Source organism: Zymoseptoria tritici, chromosome 2 (assembly GCF_000219625.1).
Source record: "Zymoseptoria tritici IPO323 chromosome 2, whole genome shotgun sequence".
Classification (NCBI taxonomy): domain Eukaryota; kingdom Fungi; phylum Ascomycota; class Dothideomycetes; order Mycosphaerellales; family Mycosphaerellaceae; genus Zymoseptoria; species Zymoseptoria tritici.
Genome location: NC_018217.1, coordinates 928,768 through 946,683, shown reverse-complemented (window position 1 = coordinate 946,683; position 17,916 = coordinate 928,768). Strand labels below are relative to the sequence as shown.

At 51.6% G+C, this 17,916-nt stretch overlaps 6 protein-coding genes across 6 annotated transcripts; 4 read left to right on the top strand and 2 right to left on the bottom strand.

Moving 5' to 3' along the window:
• Positions 1–480: 480 nt before the first annotated feature.
• Positions 481–1,698, bottom strand: MYCGRDRAFT_54914 (uncharacterized protein; the record flags this gene model as incomplete). The annotated part of the gene is made up of 3 exons (XM_003854774.1): positions 481–904; positions 963–1,335; positions 1,397–1,698. The coding sequence occupies 3 exons, from the start codon at positions 1,599–1,601 to the stop codon at positions 550–552; spliced, it is 933 nt and encodes a 310-aa protein (XP_003854822.1).
• An 886-nt stretch (positions 1,699–2,584) lies between these two features.
• On the top strand, positions 2,585–3,200 carry MYCGRDRAFT_107924 (uncharacterized protein; the record flags this gene model as incomplete). Its single annotated transcript, XM_003855649.1, has 2 exons — positions 2,585–2,751; positions 2,849–3,200. The coding sequence occupies 2 exons, from the start codon at positions 2,585–2,587 to the stop codon at positions 3,081–3,083; spliced, it is 402 nt and encodes a 133-aa protein (XP_003855697.1).
• A 1,491-nt stretch (positions 3,201–4,691) lies between these two features.
• MYCGRDRAFT_90533 (uncharacterized protein) lies at positions 4,692–5,367 on the top strand (the record flags this gene model as incomplete). Its single annotated transcript, XM_003855650.1, has 4 exons — positions 4,692–4,853; positions 4,919–4,992; positions 5,090–5,195; positions 5,293–5,367. 4 exons carry the CDS (start codon positions 4,692–4,694, stop codon positions 5,365–5,367), a joined length of 417 nt encoding a protein of 138 aa, XP_003855698.1.
• Positions 5,368–5,814: 447 nt separating this feature from the next.
• MYCGRDRAFT_90532 (uncharacterized protein) lies at positions 5,815–7,059 on the bottom strand (the record flags this gene model as incomplete). The annotated part of the gene is made up of 3 exons (XM_003854773.1): positions 5,815–6,323; positions 6,412–6,697; positions 6,832–7,059. The coding sequence occupies 3 exons, from the start codon at positions 7,057–7,059 to the stop codon at positions 5,815–5,817; spliced, it is 1,023 nt and encodes a 340-aa protein (XP_003854821.1).
• Positions 7,060–14,636: 7,577 nt separating this feature from the next.
• On the top strand, positions 14,637–15,551 carry MYCGRDRAFT_90531 (uncharacterized protein; the record flags this gene model as incomplete). Its single annotated transcript, XM_003855651.1, has 3 exons — positions 14,637–14,683; positions 14,744–15,275; positions 15,531–15,551. 3 exons carry the CDS (start codon positions 14,637–14,639, stop codon positions 15,549–15,551), a joined length of 600 nt encoding a protein of 199 aa, XP_003855699.1.
• A 1,192-nt stretch (positions 15,552–16,743) lies between these two features.
• Positions 16,744–17,887, top strand: MYCGRDRAFT_90530 (uncharacterized protein; the record flags this gene model as incomplete). The annotated part of the gene is made up of 5 exons (XM_003855652.1): positions 16,744–16,830; positions 17,020–17,040; positions 17,158–17,166; positions 17,322–17,573; positions 17,864–17,887. 5 exons carry the CDS (start codon positions 16,744–16,746, stop codon positions 17,885–17,887), a joined length of 393 nt encoding a protein of 130 aa, XP_003855700.1.
• Between the last annotated feature and the right edge of the window lie 29 nt (positions 17,888–17,916).

Sequence of the window (17,916 nt, the reverse complement as noted above, 5' to 3'; positions counted from 1 at the left end):
AGGCGTCTCTCGCTCGCACGACACGGCGTTCGCCGATGCGTTCCGGTCTTTCTTTCTTTGACTTCGATTCGCTGCGCACGGAGGAGTTTTGGAGGAGATGGAATCTTCTTCGGGGGTGCAGCGGATATGGGTTGGAGATCATGCTCGGCTGTCTGTCGTCTGGGCTGTCAATTGAAATGATTTGGGGACTTTTTTGTTGAAACTTATCTTATTGTGATTGAAGTCATGCTTTTGCTCCTTCGTTTCACCGCTTCTAGTAGATGTGTACCGGGCCCCGCAGGAGGTCCTGTGCGTGACGGGAGAGGAAGAAACGGAGCTCAATTTTGGTCAGTCCGCGTGGAGAAGGAAGCTGAACTCACTTTCGCTCGATCCGCGTGCATGTCTCCCATTGCCGCTCTATCAGATGTCCCGTGTCCCTCACTAAAGATACACGCTCGTAATGAAACATGAATCCGAAAATTGCATGAGCGTACCCTCGATATCGATGGTCTTTGCTCTCTATACCCAGATATCCTCTGCTTCTCTCGACCAAGCTCTTCGACCCACGATCTAGTGCTTCGCCGTCACCGACTCACCCGTAGCCTTCTCCACCAGCTCCTTTGCAATGTCACCCAGCGCAACCATGCACACTGTCTGCCACACGCCCAAGCCGATTCTGGGCGCGACACCGCGGTACAGTCCCTTCATACCATTCTGGCTGTAGATGTACTTGAAGGTGTTGCCGACCGTCATCTTCTTGGGTCGGTTGGGGTCCTCGGTCTTTGATTGCATTTCGACGCGGACGACTTCGATCGGTTGGTTCCAGGCGGAGAGACCACCACCCAGAGCGGAGGCGAGAATGCGTTCGGGAGCGGAGAGCTTTTGGGAGTCGGATTTGCCAGTGAAGGAGCGGATTCCGTTCTCGCTGGAAGAGAAACAATGTCAGTACGTTCTTTGGCCTGGTGATACTGCATCACACTCACGCAACTCGGCTGAGACCGAATCTGCTGCCCCAGTTCGTCACCTGTCTGACTGCCACGGCGTTGACTCCCTTGTTGATTCCCTTGATTCCCTCCGCGCGGTAGATGCCCATGAACGTCTCAAACGTCGTCGGCGGCTTGATCCCCGATGCCACAGCCTTGTGTTTGGTAATCTCCACCGTCTTCATGCACGTGCAGAATCCCATGGTCGCGTACGCCTGCGCCAGACCGCCCAGCATGCCGCCGCTGATGCCGGCCACGAAATTGCTGGCGCCGAAGGATTTAGCATAGTACTCGCCCTCGGAAGCGACGAAAAGGAGGACGGCGCCCTTGGTGCTGGCTTCAATCCAGGCCCAGGGAATGAGACCTTGGTAAACTGTGATAGGTATTAGCAAATGGTCCGTGAGGACTTGCTGCATGGAATGTCCTGGACATACACCCAAAGAAACCACCGCGACTCCACACACGCGCAATGGCTCCTGCCATGCCATCCTTGCGGTTGGCGGCCATGGTGGTCTTCATGACCTCAAGAGGCTGCCCAAGAGTGGAAACCTCAAACATGTTCAAACCGGAGCCCAGCAGCAGATTGCTGAACTTGACCGGCTTCTTCTCCAGTCTCGCGGTCTCCTTGGCAGCCGACATGCTTGTGGATGTTTGTGTGTGATGGGAGCCTGACCGAGGCGGTGGTGCGGCTTCTTAGCCTTTTGGGAGGAGAGCGGAGAGGGTGATGTAGGGTGGAGAGGAGGAGCGGAGAGGAGCGGAGAGGAGCGGAGAGTTGATGAAGGTCGAGTGGTGTTTCTGGAGCGCGGGTGAAACGTGGGCGAGGTCGTCGGAACTTTTGGTGAGAGCTGCCCTGCCTCTGCGAATAGAATCTCCGCGCCGAGGTGACGGTTTCGGCACGATCCACGATCCAATATGCGATAACGAGAAGAAGATGTTTTCGGCCGACCTCACTTCATTTTCGTTGAATGATTTGTTGAGCTACCTTAGGATGGAGGGCATGTTGAAGAATGCTTGCAGTACATGTTCGCGTCCTCATCGTGTGGAATGCTTCGTTGTCTTTCGGCGGGAGGTTTCCTGTCGATATCGGCTTGATTTTAAACACTTCCAGACAAGGTTCGTATTTCAGAAAGTTACTACATCCCTCAGGATGAGGTGTTACGTTTCACCGTCCGCTCGTGCCCGCCGCAACACGATTAATCATATGAACGTCCCTCGTCCTTTGTGCGACCGGCGTCTACCTCTCTACTGCTCCTGCGTCGATGCGTCGCAGTAGAGTTACATATGCTATCACATCATTTCGACCACCAAAGGTGCGAGTGATGGCATCCTGGAGCTTTTACAGGGCCCGGAGAAAGATCAAAGGCGTGGTCTGCCTTACCCTTACCTTGCTCCTGCTACATTCACTTCATCTTATCAACTTTTCAGCGCGCCGATACGATACCTGGACGTGGACATCTTGCTCCGGTTTGTCGCCATTCGATGCATCATGCACGGGTACACTTGCGCAACATGTCCAAATTGTGGTCAAAACGGGAGGCTCGGAGCCGCAAAGTAGACTTCGAACTCTGCTCACCACGCTGCTCGGCAAGATTCCAGCCGAGTCTGTCGTTCTACTGTCTGATATGGAAGAGAGCATCGGTTCGCACCGCGTCCACGATGTGTATGCCGATGTCACGGAACAGGAGCGGGCGGCATATCCGGAGTTTGCGCTGTACGATGCGCAACGAGAGCTTCAGCGCAGAGGAGATGACACAAGATCGATGAGTGGCGGATGGGACTTGGCCAAATAGTAAGTCGTCGAGAATATCGATGCGCTCTGAGACGGCGTTGCTGTCCAACTCGGCAGACGCAAAAGCAACACAGACTGACCACATGCACGTCTTCAGCATGAATCTTGCCATGCTTCGCAAGATCCGAGCCATGATATCGGACAAGAAATGGTTCGTCTTCATCGATACCGACACATTCATTGATTGGGACAATCTCTTCACCTTGCTGGAGCATCTCGATCCGGACAAGCGGATGTATCTTGGCAGTCCGGTCTGGCTACCTGAGCTGCAGTTCGCGCATGGCGGTAGTGCATACGCACTCTCTTCCGGAGCACTGGGTACCCTTGACTAGGCCGCGCAGAGCCCGCAGGAACCACTATACAGCCAATTCGGCTTCAACACGACTGAGTTGTGTTGTGGCGATGAAGCTCTCGCGAGAGTACTGAAACCCAAAGGAGTGAGTTTGAAGGGCTACTGGCCAATGTTCAACGGCGAAACTCCCGCGACCTTGGCGTTCGGAACAGATCTCTGGTGCGAGCCTGTTGTTTCGTTGCATCACCTTGGCGATAACGAGATGCACCATCTCTGGCGTTGGTCTGAGGAGTGGAAAGTCAAAACCATGAACAGCGTAAGCCGATCTCTCTTCTCTCGTTATCCTTGCGAAGCTTGCGCGGCGATCGAACAGGGCTCCTCCGATAATTTCAACGAAACTAACGAGCCAACAGCGGCCTCTCTTATTCCGAGACCTCTTCCAATTTAATTTATCGCTCCCAACATCACATCCTCTATGGAGGATTGGCACAACATCGACGAGAGAACAGCCATATCTCCTTCGAGAAAGTCCTCTCACGCGAGTTTTGGGCATTGCGAGGAAGCTTGCGTAGCAGATCAGTCCTGTTTGCAATTCGTCCATGACGGTGAGACGTGCACTTTCTCACGCCACATTCGACTGGGCAAAGCACGAACACCGGAAGGGACGCGAAAGTTTGTGTCAGGTTGGAATACCGCCAGGATCCGCAAATGGGCATTGACACATGAGTGTGAAAGTGCTCACTGGTTGAGATCCAACCCGTGAACGTTCCGAGGGTTAATGCACCCTGAATGGCATGATCAAGATTGATTCGTGAGGGCCTTGATGAGGATTGCATCCCAGACGGCCTGATCGAGAACTCGACAAAATGACGCTCAGCGAAACGACGCATGAGAGGCGAGGTATTCCATGTCGACGTGGACAGCGCATGGCGCATTGGGTGAATGGTGGCTACAATCTCGATCGCAACGATCTGCATTGACATTCTGAACTGACTTGCTGGAGCTCCCAAGCACGATTACCATTGCCATCAATACACACAGGTGTGACGACTGCATCCTTGGAGAACTAGAGCAAGCGCCAGCCGCGGAGAATTCATCGGGTTCCATCCTGCTGGACTCCACGAACATGGCATCCCTGTCCGGCGGAAGCCGCACGTTGGCGAATGAGGCCCCGGCTCAGGCCACAGTTCGGGGTCTTTCATTCCAGCAGCGGCATACTACTTCAGCTGGACATTCTCTAAGCACGGCTTGCGTTCAATGCCCATCATAGCCATCCTTCGACGAGCTTCGTTTGCAAGATGTTCAAAGGAACAGCGCAAACTTTCGAGAAAATGCGAGATGCGTGGATAGATGCAGGTCGCCGCAAATAACTGGAAAATTATGCCTCCAAGGGCCCCCACACATCTGACCACCTCGTCTGGCTTCAGCACCCTATATCACTTTCCGTCAAGTAAGCCAATCTCTCTCGCGAGCTGGTCGACGGCAAGTATGGTGAGAGGATAGGCGATCTCCTGAGTGATCTCATCGGGAAAGAATCCCTCCAACTCGAGGTACATGCAAAATTCCTTCGTGCCCGTCTCCAATCGACCACCAGTGCATTGCTTTTCACACACTCATTTGATCCCGTTCCCCTGCAAACCGTATCATCATGCTTTTCGCTACTCTCACTCTCATTTTGACCGCTCTAGCTCCGTTCACTGCCGCTCAGGTGAAGAAGGGTGACAAGATCTCCGCCAAAGACCACCACAACTACGGTAACCAGAAGGGTACTTGGTACGCTTGGGACAAGAATCACACCTTTAGGCCAGTGGTATGCATACACAACACTGCTTCAGCGTCTCCTGATATCCCTCGCTGATCACTCCGACTCTACAGCCTTGCAAAACCACTGCGGACTGCGTGAAGGTCGCCAAGTCGGGCGTCAACCGGTACAAGAAGTGCCCATTCCCGTGAGTCTTCCTTCTTCGCGCGCATGACTTGTCGTTCATGCGGCCGCATGAAATGCAAAGTCTTCTCTCAGTCACGATACTGACGTACACCACACAGATTGACCAAGGACAAGCGTCTCTTCGACGTCGATCTCAACCTCAAGTGGGGAGGCACTATTTGCGAGGTGCCGCACAAGGAGAAGGTGCACGAGTGTACGTGTGGCGTGAGTCTTCCCACCTCGCTGAGGCAACGTCGTACCTCCAGCGAGACGACAGATGAGGTCATCTTTCCAGGCACCGACACTGACAGATGTCATACAGGTTGACTTCGACGGCAGCGCCGCCCACGTCAAAAACTACTGCACGGAATTCGTGAAGACACTCGGACGTGGGTGAATCCTCTCTGCGGCGATTCCAAACGGATAGACATACTGACCGTGTCATCTCTTCACACAGTCGACATCAAGGTTCTCTCTGGCTGCTTCTTCGGCAAGCCGGGCACCAAGAGCTACTCCTTCCAATGCATGGCGCAGTGCGGCCCCAAGAACAAGAAATGCCAGAAGGAGGCCAAGACCAAAGGACCATACAAGTTGGTCGACAAGGCGCCAGTCTGCAAGAAGAAGTAGTGGCCTCGAGACGAGGGACCGGTGGAGATGTGATGACTCGCTCAGTCGCTAGGAAGATGGGAGAGGTGGTGAACGTGATGGTGCGCATCACCTTTGATTCTATTCAGCTAAGATGTGATCTTGGTAATTCATTGTCGAGGGCAAAATCCAAGCTCGACGATCGCCTGCTGGGACTTCCGTGTCTCCCCTTTGGACTTCATTTCCCAGAAAGGCCACCTCAAACCGGCACCACTGTATTCCAGTAATCTATCAGCACCTCGAATCTACCTCCGGTGAAAGTGTACTTCAGACATCCTGCCTCTATGCTACCTCCTACGCCCTCGTTGTTGCATTGCTTGTACGTGCTGACAAAGTACGCCATGCAAGCCGAATTGTGCACCGTGCTCGGATCTTTGTTGTCACTAGTCGTTTTGAAGTCGACTTTCTGCCTGTCGACTAGTTTGCCGTCCGCGTTCTTCAGTCTGCAGCCTGGTATCCAGTGGATGTAGAAGTCGTAGTTGACAAAACTCTCTTGGTTGAACTTTCGCTCGGCAATCCGCTCACCTTTAGATGAAAGTTCAACCTTGCGACCCTCTTCGCAGGTGTCGACGGCAAAGATTCTTTGGGCTCTCCCCGAAAGATCGCCGTGTCCGGGAAATCTCGAGACGTCGTGGCACTTCCGTATGACATTGCCCAAGTCGTTTCCGCCCTTGAATTCGGGAAGTGTTGTTGTGAAGACAACGGGAGCTGTAGATGTTGAGGTGGGTACATCTGAGGTTGATGAGGCCGTGGTAGTAGCTTTCCAGGAGGCACAGCGCGTTGTTGGAGTGCAGACTTGCGAAGCGCTGATGTCCGAGCAGACTGGAAACGTTGTGCTGCTCGCACACGTCGAGCCAGGAGGCTTTCCTCGAGTGAGTGAACGTGACACGAATAAGACTGTCGTCGCAGGGGCCACCAGAGTACTTGTGGTCGTGGTCATTGAAGTTTTCGAAGACGATGTACTTGATGTGGTGGCGTTTGTGAGGAATTCCGGCTGAACCGCCAGGGGCAGATTGAACCAAGATGGCGCTGCTATACCGAACTTGTCCTGGCTTGCTTGTCCATTGTATGGTGTAGCCAGTCTAAATGGGCATTCGAGCGCAGAGGATGACGTGACGCTGGTTGTTGTGCTTGATTCAAGATCACATCCGGTGCTGATGATAGTACAGCTGGTAGTATGACAGATTGATGGTGTGGCGGATACTTCGCAGCATACCCAGCAGCTCTTGACAGTCGTGGTTCCCGCTGGGCAGGATGTCTTCGGAGGCTCCAGTGTGACGGCTTTGGTAGTACCTGTTTGTTCCAGGCCGGATGACGTGATTGGCAGAGAGGGTGAAGTCTCGCTGCGCGGCGCTGTTGGGATGCTTGAGTTGTGTAGTGAAGATGACTGTGCGTGCGTTGGCACGATGAGCAATGCGCTCATGAGTAGAGACTTGAGCACCATGGTGAGTTTGTTCGGTGAGCCAGACGAGCAACAAGATGAAGTTGAGGCGAGAAACTAAATTCAATCATGAAAGCAAAGTTGGAAGAGGCTGTGCCTCGCCGCTGACGGCCAGTCGCGAAGTGCTCGTGATCAGCTCAGCCGCTATCACGAGCAGACTCACAGATTTGTGGTGAAGCTCAAGTCACTCAGTCATTGCTCATCACCGCAAGTCCTTCGTCTTCCCAGTTGTCCAAGTCCTGGTCCCAATAGGAACGATCGTGGCCGCCCAAGTAGACTGAGACACGTGCTGCCTCGCAAGGAACCGATTGCACCTCACCGCTCTCCAAAACTTTGCACACGAAGACCTGATCATGTTTCTGGTAAAACGTTCCGTCCAGAACGACGAAGTAAGTCTTGCACAGCGGCTTCCTTGGCTTGGGAACGCTTCGCAAGTAACGAGCCGCGTCCTGCAAGGTCTTGCCTCCGAACGGAGACTGCCAATTTGGGTCGAGTGGGGCCTCTGTGGCTCCTAATGTTCCCAAATTCAGCTCGAAGTCTGGCAGGTCTGGCAAATTGTTGTAATCGTCCGCCAGCCAGAGGTTCGAGTCGTTGGAGTCCTCTAAATTCCGTCGGATAACCTCCTCGATTGCCTATGTTCGCGTGATCAACTTTTGACGGCATCTACGTCTCGAGCGCGAAGCTTACGGCCACGGGAACATCGTCCAGTACGAACAGAGCGTAGAGATCTATTCTTTCATCGTCGTCTTGCCAGCCTCCATCGAAAAACGACTCATCCGTCGCGGATGGCATACTGGTATTGTTCCTCGCGATGCTGACTCGAATCGGTGTTCGTGAACCGTGGCTTCTGCTGTTGGCGAAAGATGATGGTCGATGGTCAAGTGAAGATTTGGTTTGGAAAATGCGGCCTAGCGGAACAGCATGCGGGAGACGATCGCGGCCTAAACAGCAGTTTAGGTCACTACCTCAATTTTCACTTCTTATAATAACAACTACTACCACCACCACTGTTACTATTGTCGCCAATTGCTTACATTGTCGCTATACAGCTGCGCCAGTTACTCTAATTATCAACAATCACATATAAGTGCGCGCTAATACGCCGTTTGGTCAGATAAGTGTCATTTTCTTCGACTCTCAAACCTCTTATTAACACTACTACTTCTACCACTCCACCGCGCGCGCTCGCAGCTCGCTCGTTACACAATACACACCGCTCGCAATATCGTACCCTCGCGCGCACGTGAAAATGGCTAGTTGGATCCCACTTAATACGGAACTTGGTAAGGCTCGCGACCCTAATCGCCTACGCGGACTCTCTCTCTCCGACGACAACGACGATAAGCTAGCGACCACATCTACTACAGCTATCGCTCCTGCTCCTTAGCTGCCTGCCGACCTTCTCGTCTACGACAAGCCTACTACGGCTACCTCTAAAGACTTCTGGTACATCTCCGACCTCTAATAGAACGATGCCCTCGTTAGAGCATAGAGCAGCAATAAAAACACTAAGAAGAGCGGACGTCAGATGCTCATAAGATACAATTATGCACGTAGAGTTATAGAGACGGACGAAGGTAATGTAGCTCGCACGGCTCTTAGTAAGGCTCGCAGGCTAATAATAAATAACAGGCATTCCGGCGGTTACCAAGTGCGGCTAGTGCGAGGATCGCGGACTCGACTGCAAGACTTTTAAGACTCTCGCTGCCTGCGCTTACTGCTACTGCAAGGGCAAGCCTCCGTGTTTTGCTAGAGAGCAGGTAAAGATTAAGGAGGAGCCGGTAGAAAAGAAGTCTGTATTAAAGGAGGCTGTTAGCAGCATGCGAGGTAAGATAAATAAGGCGCAGGACAAGATCGCTGCGTTAGAGTCGGAGGTGTCGGATTTAAAGCGTAAGATTAGCGGTTTAAAGCATAAGATTAGCGGTTTGAAGGGCATGAAAGGTTAGCTAAAGGAGGAGCTAATTAAGGAGATTATAGACGAGGTTAATAACGTGCGGAGCAAGTCAAAGGCTGCCATTGCTAAGATTAAGCAGTCGGTGTTGCAGTATTAGCGTGCTGTCAACGAGAAGTTCGGCAGACTAGGCGTAATAGATTAATAGATAGATCGATTTAGCCTGCGAGCTCTCCGCGAGCCTTACGAGCCTACATGTTAATACCCAAATGAATGCGTTAGTTGCTATATATCTCCTTAAATCCCTCGTTTTCACGCTTACGAGCCAGCCGTTTTGGCCTGCGAGCACGCCGCGAGCCGTTTTTAAGGAAGAGAATTGAGATATTAAGCTATTAAGATATGAGATACACGTTTATTGCTCCTTCCAGCTGCGAGCCAGTCCGTTTAGTCCGCGAGCACGCAACGAGCAAGTCGTCGGTAGCGTGTATTCATTAGATTCGTGTATATCAGTCCTTCTGGTTAGCCCTGCCCTTCTCGGTAAGCTTAATAGTCTGCTCGCTCCGTCTAGTGCTAACAGCCACCGGCTCGTTAACCTTCTTCTTCTTCTTCATCTTCTGCTGCTGAACGACCGGCTCGGCGACCTCCTCCAGCATCTCCAAACCCCCTTAATTAACAGTAGTAGCGGCAGTAGTAGCAGCAGTAGTAGCAGCAGTAGTGGCAGCAGTGGTGGCACTACTGGTGGCAGCACTGCTAGGCTCCTTCGCCTTCGACTTTAACTAAGGCGTTGTCATCGTTGTTGTCGCTAACGAAGAGGGCACCGTCGAGTCCGAACGGATCGCTAGCGCTGGCGCTAGCGCACTAGCTGCTGCGGAGGTAATCGTCGAAGATGCACTGTTCTCCTTAGCTCGGTTCGCGGTAGCTTCCTTAGCCCTTGCTATATCGTCCAAGCTGTCCGTGTTAGGGTCGAGCAGAATGCAGTCGTTAGGCTAGCTTACCGGCGATAATTAAAGGTCGCGGCTAGCAGGGCGTTTGGAGCTAGAGCGTTGCTAAGGCTGAGGGCTGGAGTCCTGCTACGAGGAGCTAAGGGCAGTGCGAGCGGAACGCGAACGGCTTGCGAGCGCTACGGACTAGCCTGCGAGCGTCTTGCTGTTACTGCCGGACGGACCTGCGAGCGTCTTGCTGTTACTACCGGACAGACCTACTGTGGCCATTGCAAGGTAGCGAGCCTCTAGTGCGAGCTAGCTTGCGAGCAGGTAACTCTTGCCTATAGGGATCTCCCTACCGTCGACGCTAGTGTAGCTGTTAGTCTATATAAACGGATAGTAAATGACGCCGTCCTTGTCCTTAAATACACGCCCGTTAGGGTGTAGGATAGTGCTATCGGTCTGTACGTCGTAACTAATTATATACTGGAATGTAGGCTCGCCGTTCTTCTTTACGGAGCGTTTTAGGTTCATATATACCCAGCCATCGTCGTAATTCTTCCAGCCGCTAGAGTAGATAACGTAAGTAATCCGAACAGTCGCCGAGGGAGCCCTGCCGGTTGTCCTTAGATTAAACAGCTATATCATCCTAATCGTAGTATTCGCAGCAGCTACGTTGTTAGCGCCGAGCTTAATAGGCTAATTCCTGCTATACTCCCTTGTTAAATAGATGTCGTAGTAGGGCTTCTTGTCTCGCCGCTGCTTCGCAGCTACGCTCTCGTTTAGCAGATACTCTAAGAAGAGCCTTCTACGGTTATGTTTCTTAGCGGCCTTAAGAATAGTGTCTATCTCGGCAACAACGCCCTAAGCTTGCTATAAGATCTTATTGCGTTTGTCGGAGTATACCGGCGTCGTATTATCGTCGGCGTCCTTACTATCTACAGGCTCCGGATCTGTAAGGGTAACGGTGTAAAGGAAGCACTTAGCAGTAAACAGCAGTAGTAGCTTGTCCTTATTGTCCTAGGCACCGCCCCTCGCACTCTTGTTATTAGCTAACAGCTCCCTTAAACGCTTAGCCTTCTTAGCCTCCTTTAATAAGTTAGCGGCAGCGTTAGGTGACTCACGGGCCTTCGTCTTGGCCGCCTTCTTCATCTTAGTGTTCGCACGGCTCTGCGGAATGTACATGCCCTCGCGAGCACCGGAGCTAGGAGGGGTAGGCTAGCGCTCGTGGTCGCTCGCAGGCTCGTCGTCGTTGCTCGCCGGAGCTGCTCGCGAGGGTGGAGGGCAGCCGCAGAAACCACAGTTCTCATCGCCGAGATTAGCATAAGAGGTGTAGGGTAGTGCCGCAGGGTTGCGGCAGAACTAAGAGGTAGCCATAAGACGGCTGTATACAAGGAACGGAGGTAAGCAGGAGGAAGAGGAAGGCTAGGAGGGCAGGAGGGCATAGCCTTATATATCGTTCAATCGAATGCAAAGCTATTAGCGCGGAAGAAGTCCCTTGTGCAGTTACGCGGCTGTAACTCAGCGCCCTTCGGAGGGGTCTAAAACTCCGCGAGCTCGTTGCCGGCCGCAAGGTAACGAGCGGCAGCATCGCGGAGGTAGAGATATGCATCCACATAGATCTTATTATTGTTAGCGTCCAGCTCGCGACTATCGAGCGTCGCCGGATAGCCACTAGCTACTAGGATATCGGAAGCCTACTACAGAGTCGGCGGGGGAAGGTATGCAAGAAGATCTGTTAATAGTTAGCGCTCGCTACCACTCGTAGAACGCTCGCAACGCTAGCAGGCTAAGAAGCTGGCCTGCAAGCTTACAACCCTACACCGCTCTACAACCCTAGTCGTCTTACAACCGCTCGCAACCGCTCGCGAGCTGCTCGTGCGTAGGGGATACTAACCGAATTAAGCATGCTGATCCGCTATCCGCTAGATACGCGGATGCTCTGCGTTAAGGTATATTCCGCGATCCTCCACGCTATTAGGAGGATAGTCGTAGTTGTAAGCAGGAATACTAGGCAAGTGCCCTTCGACTTTAGGCTGCTTTCGAATAGCGTAGTTGTTGTGGCTGTTAATAAACAGCTCGACCGTAAACCAGAGGATTAGAACGTAGACTGTAAGGAACGCTACACGGTCAGCCCTGCTATCCTCGCTGTAGAGGCCTTTATCGCGAAGCCGGTTAAAGAAATCACGCTATCGATTCTACCCTGCAGCTGCACTAAGACCCCAGAAGCGCTCTATTGTTTAATTGCCCTTGCTCGTTGTGTACTAGAAGCCATCGCGGAACTTAATGCTCTAACCCTCCTAAAGTTCACGGCAGAAGAGGTGTATATTAGCTATTAAAGGAGTCTCTACGCCGTAATCCGCCTGCATAATCTGTGTGTAAATAGAGTTAGCAGAGCTGCAGAGCTGCGAGCACAGCACAACCGGTTGCGAGCCTACCTTTAGCGTAAAGCCAAGTTCTCGGACTATATCTAAATACTGCTTAGAGACCGAGAAGACCGTCTTGGCTATAGTGCCTACGTAAATCCATATAATCTTCCGTGTGTATATATCGATATAGGCGTAAAAGCAGATGCCGAAGATCTCGAACTTGTAGTAGGCATCTACCGACTATATATAATTAGGACCCTTAGCCTTTGGACGACTACGCTTAACATCCTTATAACTACCCTTCCGGCGGCGGCGAGCATTACGACCTGTAGGATTAAGGGAATACGAGATGTCGGCTATGCGATCCCTACGAGCAGACAGGCGTTAGCGTACGAGCCAGGCAAAGGAGTTTACGAGCAAGGGAAGCAGCGTAAACTGGAGTTTACGAGCGGACGAATCAAGCCTGCGAGCGGACGAATTAAGCCTGCGAGCGGACGCAGCCAGCCTGCGAGCGGACGCAGCCAGCCTGCGAGCGGACGCAGCCAGCCTGCGAGCGGACGCAGCCAGCCTACGAGCGTGTATACAGACCTTCTAATGATGTTGTATTCCTTGCGCAGGTGCCTTGCTAATCGTTTGTATCCATAGTTATCTAATGCACTACCTGCAATCGTCCCCTCTAACACTATCCGTATAACCTTATCGTGTTCAGGCTAGCTATCTCTTAGGATCCTTCGATACAAGCCTAGCTTCTTCCGGATATCTACTAATTGCTATAGGCTGATCTCGAAGCCGTCCTTCTTTAGGCATCTTAACAGCAACTCGTCCTTTGTGTCCTACTTCTAGAAGAGCTCCTTAATCCTTGCATACAGCAGTGCCTAATAGTCCTTATCTTAATAGATCCTCGGATGCGTAGACAGCTGCTACCGAGCTAGTATCCGTCTAAACGTTCGAGGCTTAATAGCCACTTGCTGCTCTTCCCTTAGCTATTAAACGACGTCGTCGTAGGTCCATTCGGAGACCCTAAGAAGGAGCTCGATCTCGGTTCGAAGGTAGTCGATGTTAAGGGCGGCGCGTAGCATAGTAAGAGGGTGTTAAGGGTGTTAAAAAGAAGAAGAACGATGTTGCGAGCAAGAGAGGTAGACGTTGCGAGCGTTTAGCGCTTACTAAGCGCAATATCGATAAAACGAGGTTTTGAGAAAATGAGAATTGAGGTAGTAACCTAAACTGCTGTTTAGGCCGCGATCAGACCCGGGAATCCCGAAAGGCATCAGCTTACGGCCAATCATGATTCTACGGCTTACGGCTGAGTCCGCCGGAATCACGCTAGAGAGACTTTCATGTGATAGAGCCCTGAAATTGGATGTCAAGCAGTACTGACAGCAATACTCATCAGAACTAGCAGCTGATCCGGCAGTCATATGATATGGCAAAGCACAGACACAGAGCTTTTTACGACGTCCCGCGTCGACGTCCTGGCATTGAACAACAACAACCACAAGTCCACAAGATCGACAACAACACTACTTTGAGCGCTACCACATCATCCGGAACAGTCAAACCCTCACGATCATGTATCTTGCTCTCATCACCATCATGGCCTTGGCTGCCACTCTCCATGTCATGGAATTGAAAGCGGTCACATCCGGGCAACAGTCGACCAAAACGCTTTTCGTTTCAACACCACAGGGACCAGCATCAAACAACCTTTCTGACACTGGACACACGTATGTCCCTGATGCTCCGCAAGGACAGGCCTCCACACTCAGTGGTCATGCTGTTCCAGACACAAGCAACACCGATGAGAGAGATGGGACACTGCCCCGGGTCGACATCTATCTCCCGTATGGGACCACTGGAGACCAGACGCTTGTCCATCGAGCCGATGCATTCGTCAAAAGAAAGCAGGACCCTCAGTACCGGGGGAAGTGCAAGGTGGACTGTAAATACAGACCTCAGTCATGCCAAAACATATGTTACTACCAGAACTGCATTCATGGAGGCCGTCCCCCACTCTACAGAGAGCCAGGTCTTAAGAGCTTGACCCGGATCGAGGCCGGAGTCTCAGTGAAGCCAGGCACGCCCTGCAACGCAGGGCCATTTGCACAAAAATTCTGGGATCCAAGAAGCCAAAGCAAAGCCCTCAATCTGCAATGCGATGAGTGGCCTATGGTGTCCCAAAAGAGGGAGGCCCCCAATTCCGCTGCTCCCAAGATACAAATCTCTCTGAGGTGTATCCCTGGCCGCGACAATAGCGATGCAGGCAATGATATCAAACAATGCCGGGAGGGCGCCGGAAAGTGGAGCGCCAAGAAACCTACAGGAATATTGTCAGGAGAAAGAGGAGTAGCAGGCTCCTCGCCCTTCGTGGAGGATGATACGTATGAAGTAGTGCCCTACATGGGCAGCTTCATCAAAGACAACGAAGCTGATGACGCTCTTCGCGAGTAAGCATATGATGGCGAACGATCGATCTACATGTTGCATGTTCTTACTAAATATCACAGGACTCTGAAGTACTGCGAACCAAATCCAGACTGTAGCAATGACGGTCTACAAATGTACGCGACCAATATACGACTCGACAAGGGGGCGGGCAAATTTCCCAATAACGACGGCAAAACCAGAGGCAAGCCTTACGACAATGCTCTACACAACACCTACAGGATGGCTGGTGAGTCTGCCGACATTCGACAACTGCATATTAGCCTCAAAATCACTGGAGATAACTGGAACGATGTCCTTACTCGAGTCTACTATTACGAGAACGGCAATCAGGTCGAGCTTGCAAAGAAAAACACAGAAGGCATGAAAGCCAATGACGAATTCACGTTGCCCGTCAGCAACACCCTACTTCAAGAGCTCAGAGTCAAGAAAACTGATTGTACGGACTTCGAGTTTACGTACGGGAACCCTAGCGATGCCAATAAGCCCTGGAAAGCTTTCGACTTCAATACGGGCGACAAGGGCTATAAGCCGTACTCGTACACTCTTTCAGGAGACTACTGCGTTACCGAGTCAAAGCCGAAGATGAAGACGGTGAGATGTACCTTTCCTGCGGTGTGAGCACGAGATATCTTCACAATACGCTGCTGGTCGCCCTCGATCTGTAGCACACATTCTAAGCTCATCAGCTCGACCTCATACGAACAAGACCAGAGCTCGGCGGAGAGCGTTTTGCGGCCAGTTTTCGATACTGTATTTTCACGATGCTTGTATATACTATGCGTTTGCTTATATCTGAGCTGTGTCGGGAGTCCATATACGAGACAGCTTATCTCTATCTCCAGGCAGGTAGCACAGTCCGAGAGCTAGTTTTCTACTCAAATACCATGTTTCGTTCAACCAAGCTAATGCAACCAGACTGAGGAGAAAATAAGGGCGGTCGACCGTTTCGTTGCAGTGTTTCTTTCAGGGTGATGAGCACAAGGGAGACATTTTCAAGTCCGCTTGATTGTCCATTCGAGTAAAGCCTCCCTGACAATTTTCCAAGCAGAACAACCGATGCACTACAGAAATGGCCATACCTACAAAATCCCTTATTCATTCCGAGAGCTATCAAACTTTCGGCTGGTCGAGTCTGCAAAGGCGGGATAGATTCGATGTACATAGATGACATACCCCTGAATTTTGACGAGCTCAAAGCGCTTCTCTCGGTCGCTATAGATAAAGAGCACTTCACTCATTCGAAGTACTACTTTTCTGCTAAGATCAGTGCATCACCCCATGGCCGGACTGAATGTTGACGCAATACATACCTACAGCTGGACAGAGAGGCGTGCGGCCTGAGTGAAGCAACGAAGGTTTGGTTGTCGTGCATCAGAACTTCGATTCACAAATCGACCATGCATTCTTCCTTTGCTGAAAGTGAGCAATAGCTACTCCCAACTTCATTGCAAAGGCAGGGTTCACTGTCGGCGAAGAGAGGAAGGGATCCATCCAAAAAGAAAGTATCCAGGAAAGTTGAACGTGACTCCAGCATCAATGTCAAAGACCGCGCCGCTCAAGGGAGACACAGCACTCTCGAACTACGGTCGGCCTGAGAGTCTCTCCGTGAAACATTGTTAGACTTCGAAATCTGTCCGCCAAGTTTGCTATGGAACAGAGATATGAGGACCACCTTATGTTGGGTATTTCAACCTGCTCATTTTCTCCTTGTGAAGAACGACATTAGACGACGGTGCACTCAGAACGGAGCAAGCAAGTCAAGGAAAGTTAAGCGCACAAATTGCAATCTCGATACGGAGAGCGAGAGAGAAGAGTCCTGTTCATTTCTTTTTCATCCTATTCACAAGCAACAGTATCCAACCTGCAATCGAGACACAGCAGCACTGGTGGAAACGATTCTGGAACTTCGTGGGAGGAGTGGGATTCTTGCTGTGTCCCTGTTCTGGCTTTGCTAGTCGGCCTTGGGCGCAGCATCAGGCTTGTTTGGCGACGCTTTGGGGGAGTCAGCTACAGGTGAACAGCACCCTAGGGTCCGGCGGAGAGGTGTCCACCTGCCTCAATGCCAGGAAACTCTCATCGAAGGACACTGACGTTGTATCGATCCCAAAACACCCAACCCGTCCCCTTCTCGGCTTCGGCAATCCATGTACGTACTATGCATTTGCTCACAGCTTCATCGTATCCAGAGTTCTCTGTCAGCAGGAGGGCACTCCAGGCCGCTAAATTGTCCTGCAGATCGACTCGATCGAAGAGTCCAGGTTTGATCCGGGGTATGATCATATACGAGCAGAAAATGATTGCCCCTGAGTGAAGCAACGAAGACTATTGGTCGTAGCGCGGGAAGATGCTCTTCTGGGTGAGCGTGACATTCTTCCATGCTGAACAGAATCACAAAAATCGTTCCCGCTGCTCTGGAGGGCAGTAATGGTCAAGCTCGACCGAAGATGAAACAGATCGCTCTGGTGACATTCAGGACTTCACGGTAAGTAGGGAAAACGTGCCTCCAAAATTGTCGTTACGACCGCACTGCTAGAGAGCAAGATACACTATCAGAGTGAGGTCGATACAGGAGTCTCTTGGTTCGATTCATACGAGGTGCAGACGTTCTTCCGCGAAGTTTACTGTGCTATAGGACAGGAAATTGACGGCCACCCATCGTTGGGTCAGATTCATCTGCTCGGTCCCTGTTCGGAGATTCTGGAATATGAGAACGGTACAAGCACGACAGAGCAGGCAAATTGGTCGACTGACATACGCACAAACAACGAGCAAGCCGTGAACAGCCTGACATGGGAGAGATCCGACCAAGGCCTTGCAGACCATGCTATGGACCCATCTTTGCATTACAGACATGCACTTGAAGCAGGACAGAAGTTCGACTCGCTCAGGGTATGTCAATAGGCACATGAAAACGTTCGTTCATGGTGCTTTAAGAAACCCGACGACAATAGCCTGAAAGCCCCTGAAACAAGCAAGAAGCTTCTGCCCCTTTTCCACAAAGGCCGCGGCAGGACACTTTCAGAATGCGGTAGACTCGAGAGTCTCTCATCCACTATCATTGCTCCAAATTCCGATGACGCTGGTTCGTCCTCGCAATCTTGGACAAGAGATCTGAGAAGCATCCATCCCAGAAACCTCTGATCCCACCACAAGTACGAAAAACTTGACGTCTACCGCAGTCCCATAGCAACCACGTAATCTAATATCAGTGTATGCATATCCCACGAACTTC